Raw genomic sequence first — 8,572 nt, 5'->3', positions numbered from 1 at the left:
GGACACAGCAGAGGAGGTTTCCAAAAAAGGAAAGGAAATCATCCAGATCCTCCTGGGAGCCGGTTTTGCCATAGAGAAGAGTAAGGTTAAGGGACCTGCCTGAGAAATCCAGTTCCTGGGGGTGAAATGGCAAGATGGGCGTCGTCAGATCCCGACAGAAGTCATCGATAAGATCACAACAGTGGCCCCACCAACCAGCAAGAAGGAAACGCAAGCTTTTCTGGGTGGTATAGGTTTCTGGAGGATGCATATCCCGGAGTACAGTCGAATCGTAAGCCCTCTCTACCTGGTTACCCGCAAAAAGAATGATTTCCAGTGGGGCCCTGAACAGCAACAGGCATTCGAACAGATTAAACGAGAGATTGCACACGCTGTAGTCCTTGGGCCAGTCAGGACGGGGACAGATGTGAAAAATGTACTCTATTCTGCAGCTGGGAATAAAGGTCTCTCCTGGAGCCTCTGGCAAAAGGTGCCTGGTGAGACTCGAGTTCGCCCACTTGGGTTCTGGAGTCGAAGCTACAGGGGATCTGAAGCCAACTACACGCCAACAGAGAAGGAGATCCTAGCGGCTTATGAAGGAGTACAAGCTGCCTCCGAGGTGATTGGCACAGAAGAACAGCTACTCCTGGCACCTCGACTACCAGTGCTGAACGGGATGTTTAAGGGAAAGGTGCCCTCTACACATCATGCCACTGATGCTACATGGAGTAAGTGGATCGCTCTGCTCACACAGCGTGCCCGTATTGGAAATCTGAATTGCCCTGGGATCCTAGAAGTCATCACAAATTGGCCTGAAGGTGAGAGTTTTGGTCTAGCGGATGAGGAAGAAGAAGAGCAGGTGGTACGGGCTGAGGAAGCCCCAGAATTCGATAAGCTACCGAAAGAAGAAGCACGCTACGCCCTCTTCACTGACGGTGCCTGTCGCCTTGTAGGAATGAAGCGCAAATGGAAAGCAGCTGTATGGAGCCCCGCCCGACAAGTTTCAGAAGCTACTGAAGGGGAAGGAGAATCGAGCCAATTCGCAGAGCTCAAAGCGGTCCAGCTGGCATTGGACATTGTTGAACGGGAGAAGTGGCCAAAGCTTTACATCTACACTGGCTCGTGGATGGTAGCCAATGCTCTGTGGGGATGGTTGGACAGATGGAAGAAGGCCAATTGGAAACGCGGGGGAAAACCCATCTGGGCCGCTGATATGTGGCAAGACATCGCTACCCGAACAGAGAAGCTCGCTGTGAGGGTCCGTCACGTAGACGCCCATGTGCGCAAAGGTCGAGCCAATGAGGAGCATCGCAACAATGAACAGGCAGACCGAGCTGCACGAGTCGAGGTGTCACAGGTGGACCTGGACTGGCAGCACAAAGGAGAGTTGTTCCTAGCACAGTGGGCCCATGATACCTCAGACCATCAGGGCAGAGGTGCCACCCATAGATGGGCACGAGACCGAGGGGTGGACTTAACCAAGGACATTATTTCCCAGGTTATCCAGGACTGTGAGACCTGCGTTGCCATTAAACAGGCTAAGAGACTGAAGCCCCTATGGTATGGTGGACGTTGGAGTAAGTATAGGTATGGGGAGGCCTGACAAGTCGATTACATCACACTGTCATGAACCCGCCAAGGTAAGCGCTATGTGCTTACCATGGTGGAAGTCACCACTGGATGGTTGGAGACGTACCCGGTGCCTCACACTACTGCCCAAAATACCATCCTGGGCCTTGAAAAGCAAGTCCTGTGGCGACATGGCACCCCAGAGCGCATTGAATCAGATAACGGAACTCATTTCAAAAACAGCTTAGTTGCCACCTGGGCAGAGGAGCATGGCATCAAATCCACATCCCATACCATGCAGCAGCCGCAGGGAAAGTTGAACGACATAATGGACTGTTGAAAACCACCCTGAAGGCGTTGGGTGGAGGGACAGACAAGCACTGGGATCAGCATCTGCCAAAGGCTACATGGTTAGTTAACACCAGAGGGTCCATCAACCGAGCCGGTCCTGCCCAGTCAGAGTCCCTCCACACCATGGATGGAGACAAGGTCCCAGTGATTCACGCGAGAGGTGTGTTAGGGAAAAAGGTTTGGGTTAACCCTGCCTCGAGCAAAGACAAACCCATTCGTGGGATTGTTTTTGCCCAAGGGCCCGGCTGCACCTGGTGGGTAATGCAGGAAGATGGAGAAACTCGGTGCATACCCCAAGGAGACCTTAGTCTCGGATAAACTGGCTGAAACTGTATACTTGTATCTGTATGTAACTCTGTATCTATCTATTAGTGGATGCGTACATAGTTAGGATGAATGCATGTACGTATGAAGTTCAAAGATTTAATCTGATAACGTGTGAAAGCATGGGAAAGAAAATTAGGGGTGGATAATGTTATGGGTTATAAATTGAAAGAGGAATTTTCCCTTCCCCTGCTTTCCCTGTAAGAGAAACAGAGTTCGAAGGGGGAAGGGAGTCAATTAGCCTTACAAAAGAACTGGCTGCCAAGGTTAATTGTCGGCCTTGCTTTTCGTCCCCACGGAGGCGAGGATCCCCCCATCTCCTTCTCGGCTTCCCCACGCGGTCTGGGACCACTCTCTCCAGGACACTTCTCCCGCAGGTGACTGACGGAGCCCACAGCGCCCCCTGCCGCCCACAGGGTACTGCAGGCCCTACAGCTTCAGCGATCCAACAGCGCCCCCTGAAGGTCACAACCAGGTACTGCAGGTCCTACACCTTCCAGCAGTCCCACAGCGCCCTCTGCAGGCCACAACCAGGTAGTGCAGGCCCTGCAGCTTCAGCGATCCAACAGTGCCCCCTGCCGACCACGACCAGGTACTGCAGGTCCTACACCTTCCAGCAGTCCCACAGTGCCCCCTGCCGACCACAACCAGGCACTGCAGACCCTGCAGCTTCAGCGATCCAACAGCACCCCCTGCCGACCACAACCAGGTACTGCAGGTCCTACAGCTTCAGAGATCCAACAGCGCCCCCTGCAGCCTGCAGTTAGGACTGTGTTAAAGGACAGGGAAGTATTCTTTTAGACTTGTTGTTGTTGTTTTGTTTTGTATTACTGTTTTTGCCAACATACATATATCTTTTAATAAAGGGTTGTTATTTCCTCTGGTTTTCCAGATTTTCCTCAAGTAAAGCCCCTTAATTTGACATTACAATTGCAGAGAGAGAGGAGTTTGGTCTACCTCATAACTCATCCTCTTTAGTAAACAGTCTAGTCTCTTCAGACTGAGACATTTTATCGCCCAACGTGGGGCCTGGAAAGAGGAAAGGTGGAAAAAGAATAACTACCCTTTGTGTGAGTTACACGCATTTTGAAACCCTTGTGTGATTGACACACGTTTTGAACTTGTAGGCACCATGATGTTAGGGGTTATTGCTTTCCTCTGGTACATAACCATGCCAAGATACCTGTCCCACCTGTCAGCGTGTTTCAGTTCAGATACTAGTACTCTCATTGCAATAAGTACCTTTGAGTTTGTGCATTGGGTATATGACATGGCAAACTCAGCACCTGTGATTTTCATCCGGAATATGTCCTCAAGGATGCACTACTGCTCTAGCCTAAGCTGTTTCCTCTGGGGTTTAGAGGATAATAGCACCCATTCTTATGGAGACACACAGGGGAATGCGTGCGCCCAACCCTTTATTCAGTTCCCTTTTGGATACAATACAATGGCCTCTGGGAAGTTTAAATCCTTTTTAGATGTCAGAGACATTTCAATTGTTGGGCTTTTCATCCTAGTTTGTGCCATTATAGTGTACCTGATATACCAAACCAAGGCCAAGAATTACCGAGAAGGCGTTCAGGAGCCTGGCCCAGGGGTGGAAAACCTCGAGTGGCATGGGTTATGGGAGGACATGGGTAAATTCCTAGAAAGTTGCTCAGCTCCCATAACATGGAAACTCACCCTTGAACAACTCCTGAACCCTACAAAAATAATGAAAGCCGTGAGGGAGAGAGGTTGTGATGGGTCCATGGAGAGGCAGTTGGCAGCTGAATGTGGGGCCTTGGCCATTGCCTACAGGAAGTTGCTTGTTATGGTGCAGCACTTCCAGGGGAAAGGAAAAAAAGAGAACAAGATGCCTAATAGCAAGGTGACTCAGGATAAGGCCAAAACTAAGGGGCAGACTAAGCCAAAGGAGGTTGCCCCTATCCACAGGAAGAAATATAAAGCCAAATCAGTTCGCCCAGTTGACGACGATGGAGAGGCAGGGTCCTCACAAGCGGCTGCTCCAGAGCCAGAAATCATCACTGAGTCTTTATCATACAATAACCTCCGGAATTTAAGGACAGACGTTGCTCGTCGTCCGAGTGAACCCGTTCTGGCCTGGATGATCCGAGTTTTTGACTCTACAGGTGATGCAGTAAACTTTGATGGCAGTGAAGCGAGGTTCCTGAGATCTATCGCCCAAGATGTGGGTATTGAGGAGGTGTTTGTGAGGGAATCGAAGTCCCTGTCTCTCTGGACACGGCTCCTGGATGGTGTGAGAGAGAGGTTCATTTACAGAGATTCCTTGCAGGCAGATCATTACACAAAGAGCTGGAAGACCATAGAAGAAGGAATCCTAGGGCCGAGAGAAATGGCATTGCTGGAAGTACTGTTTGGAGGGGATGGGCAACCTACCAAGGATCCTGACAAGGTTAAGTGTACACCACAGATGTGCTGGAGCTTCACACGTATGGGGCTGTCCCCACATAAAGGTTACCTGACATCATTGGGGGCTGGGGAGAAGCGGGATCCAGTGATGTCTGTAATAAATAAACTTCGGTTGTATGACAGCATGATTGAAGGACCGCTACAGGCCCGCATCTCCTCTGTAGAGACAATGATTAATGAGCTCAAGGAATTAACTACAGGGTTGAAAGAGAGGATTGAGGGAAACAATGTCCATATGGCCCCAGTGAAAACCCGACGCCCCCCAGCTAGAGAGAGCGGACAGACCTCACGAACTGAGTTGTGGTTCTTCCTAACTGACCATGGAGAAGACATGAGACGGTGGGACAGGAAATCTACCCGTGCCCTAGCAGCCCGAGTACAAGAGTTGAAGGAGAAAGAAAAGAGGAAGTCTCCGAAAGCGAGTGCCGCACCAGTATCCTGTGGGCAGGGATCTGACCTGCTAGAGGGCACCTCCTGTCGACATTCGCAAGAGGAAAACGGTGACTGGCAGGATGAAGACGAATGTTAGAGGGGCCCTGCCTCTAGCCAGGTAGAGGCACGGGACAACCGTGTCTACTGGACTGTGTGGGTCAGATGGCCTGGCACATCAGACCCACAGAAATATCAGGTTTTGGTTGATACTGGCGCTCAGTGTACGTTAATGCCCTCCAGGACATGTGGGACCAGAGACTCTTTCCATTTCTGGGGTGACTGGAGGGTCTCAAGAGTTGACCATGGTGGAAGCTGAGGTGAGCTTGACCGGGAAAGAGTGGCAGAAACACCCCATTGTGACTGGTCCAGATGCCCCATGTATTCTGGGCATTGACTACCTCAAGAACAGGTACTTCAAGGACCCCAAGGGACATAGATGGGCTTTTGGAATAGCTGCTGTGGAGACAGAGGCGGCTAAACAGTTGAACTCATTACCCGGCCTCTCGGAGAGCCCTTCAGTCGTAGGGTTGCTGAAAGTCGAGGAACAGCAAGTGCCAATCGCCACCACAATAGTGCATCGCCGGCAGTACCGGACGAACCGAGACTCTGTGATCCCCATCCATAAGATGATCCGTGAGCTGGAGAGCCAAGGGGTGATCAGCAAGACCCATTCACCCTTCAACAGTCCCATCTGACCTTTGCGTAAGTCTAATGGAGAATGGAGACTGACTGTGGACTATCGTGGCCTGAATGAAGTCACCCCACCGTTGAGTGCTGCTGTTCCAGACATGTTGGGGCTCCAGTATGAGCTGGAGTCCAAGACAGCAAAGTGGTATGCCACTGTTGACATGGCAAACGCATTCTTCTCCATTCCCTTAGCCGCAGAGTGTAGGCCGCAGTTCGCTTTCACCTGGAGGGGCGTGCAGTACACTTGGAACCGACTGCCCCAGGGGTGGAAACACAGTCCCACCATCTGCCACGGACTGATCCAGGTCACAATAGAGAAGGGTGAGGCTCCAGAACACCTGCAATACATTGATGACATCATCATATGGGGGGACACAGCAGAGGAGGTTTCCAAAAAAGGAAAGGAAATCATCCAGATCCTCCTGGGAGCCGGTTTTGCCATAGAGAAGAGTAAGGTTAAGGGACCTGCCTGAGAAATCCAGTTCCTGGGGGTGAAATGGCAAGATGGGCGTCGTCAGATCCCGACAGAAGTCATCGATAAGATCACAACAGTGGCCCCACCAACCAGCAAGAAGGAAACGCAAGCTTTTCTGGGTGGTATAGGTTTCTGGAGGATGCATATCCCGGAGTACAGTCGAATCGTAAGCCCTCTCTACCTGGTTACCCGCAAAAAGAATGATTTCCAGTGGGGCCCTGAACAGCAACAGGCATTCGAACAGATTAAACGAGAGATTGCACACGCTGTAGTCCTTGGGCCAGTCAGGACGGGGACAGATGTGAAAAATGTACTCTATTCTGCAGCTGGGAATAAAGGTCTCTCCTGGAGCCTCTGGCAAAAGGTGCCTGGTGAGACTCGAGTTCGCCCACTTGGGTTCTGGAGTCGAAGCTACAGGGGATCTGAAGCCAACTACACGCCAACAGAGAAGGAGATCCTAGCGGCTTATGAAGGAGTACAAGCTGCCTCCGAGGTGATTGGCACAGAAGAACAGCTACTCCTGGCACCTCGACTACCAGTGCTGAACGGGATGTTTAAGGGAAAGGCGCCCTCTACACATCATGCCACTGATGCTACATGGAGTAAGTGGATCGCTCTGCTCACACAGCGTGCCCGTATTGGAAATCTGAATTGCCCTGGGATCCTAGAAGTCATCACAAATTGGCCTGAAGGTGAGAGTTTTGGTCTAGCGGATGAGGAAGAAGAAGAGCAGGTGGTACGGGCTGAGGAAGCCCCAGAATTCGATAAGCTACCGAAAGAAGAAGCACGCTACGCCCTCTTCACTGACGGTGCCTGTCGCCTTGTAGGAATGAAGCGCAAATGGAAAGCAGCTGTATGGAGCCCCGCCCGACAAGTTTCAGAAGCTACTGAAGGGGAAGGAGAATCGAGCCAATTCGCAGAGCTCAAAGCGGTCCAGCTGGCATTGGACATTGTTGAACGGGAGAAGTGGCCAAAGCTTTACATCTACACTGGCTCGTGGATGGTAGCCAATGCTCTGTGGGGATGGTTGGACAGATGGAAGAAGGCCAATTGGAAACGCGGGGGAAAACCCATCTGGGCCGCTGATATGTGGCAAGACATCGCTACCCGAACAGAGAAGCTCGCTGTGAGGGTCCGTCACGTAGACGCCCATGTGCGCAAAGGTCGAGCCAATGAGGAGCATCGCAACAATGAACAGGTAGACCGAGCTGCACGAGTTGAGGTGTCACAGGTGGACCTGGACTGGCAGCACAAAGGAGAGTTGTTCCTAGCACAGTGGGCCCATGATGCCTCAGACCATCAGGGCAGAGATGCCACCCATAGATGGGCACGAGACCGAGGGGTGGACTTAACCAAGGACATTATTTCCCAGGTTATCCAGGACTGTGAGACCTGCGTTGCCATTAAACAGGCTAAGAGACTGAAGCCCCTATGGTATGGTGGACGTTGGAGTAAGTATAGGTATGGGGAGGCCTGACAAGTCGATTACATCACACTGTCATGAACCCGCCAAGGTAAGCGCTATGTGCTTACCATGGTGGAAGTCACCACTGGATGGTTGGAGACGTACCCGGTGCCTCACACTACTGCCCAAAATACCATCCTGGGCCTTGAAAAGCAAGTCCTGTGGCGACATGGCACCCCAGAGCGCATTGAATCAGATAACGGAACTCATTTCAAAAACAGCTTAGTTGCCACCTGGGCAGAGGAGCATGGCATCAAATCCACATCCCATACCATGCAGCAGCCGCAGGGAAAGTTGAACGACATAATGGACTGTTGAAAACCACCCTGAAGGCCTTGGGTGGAGGGACAGACAAGCACTGGGATCAGCATCTGCCAAAGGCTACATGGTTAGTTAACACCAGAGGGTCCATCAACCGAGCCGGTCCTGCCCAGTCAGAGTCCCTCCACACCATGGATGGAGACAAGGTCCCAGTGATTCACGTGAGAGGTGTGTTAGGGAAAAAGGTTTGGGTTAACCCTGCCTCGAGCAAAGACAAACCCATTCGTGGGATTGTTTTTGCCCAAGGGCCCGGCTGCACCTGGTGGGTAATGCAGGAAGATGGAGAAACTCGGTGCATACCCCAAGGAGACCTTAGTCTCGGATAAACTGGCTGAAACTGTATACTTGTATCTGTATGTAACTCTGTATCTATCTATTAGTGGATGCGTACATAGTTAGGATGAATGCATGTACGTATGAAGTTCAAAGATTTAATCTGATAACGTGTGAAAGCATGGGAAAGAAAATTAGGGGTGGATAATGTTATGGGTTATAAATTGAAAGAGGAATTTTCCCTTCCCCTGCTTTCCCTGTAA

The 8,572-nt window shown here is 51.2% G+C and overlaps 1 protein-coding gene across 1 annotated transcript; it reads left to right on the top strand.

Annotated features, from left to right (window-relative positions):
- Positions 1-741: 741 nt before the first annotated feature.
- LOC127477136 (ribonuclease H1-like) lies at positions 742-8,352 on the top strand. The gene is made up of 2 exons (XM_051801041.1): positions 742-1,342; positions 7,488-8,352. The coding sequence occupies exons 1-2, from the start codon at positions 935-937 to the stop codon at positions 7,725-7,727; spliced, it is 648 nt and encodes a 215-aa protein (XP_051657001.1). The 5' UTR covers positions 742-934; the 3' UTR covers positions 7,728-8,352.
- Positions 8,353-8,572: the final 220 nt, after the last annotated feature.

The sequence above is a fragment of the Manacus candei genome, unplaced genomic scaffold, assembly GCF_025592945.1.
Source record: "Manacus candei isolate 608988 ecotype Guabito, Panama unplaced genomic scaffold, ASM2559294v1 h1tg000050l, whole genome shotgun sequence".
NCBI classification, from domain to species: Eukaryota; Metazoa; Chordata; class Aves; order Passeriformes; family Pipridae; genus Manacus; species Manacus candei.
Note: the sequence above shows the minus strand (reverse complement) of the source record. Positions and strands in the feature narration are given on the sequence as shown.

Coding starts and splice junctions, on each gene's coding strand:
- LOC127477136 (XM_051801041.1), top strand. CDS start 935: ATGAAGCGCAAATGGAAAGCAGCTGTATGGAGCCCCGCCCGACAAGTT. Junction 1,343..7,487: donor TCGAGGTGTCACAGGTGGAC/CTGGACTGGCAG, acceptor TCACAGGTGGAC/CTGGACTGGCAGCACAAAGG.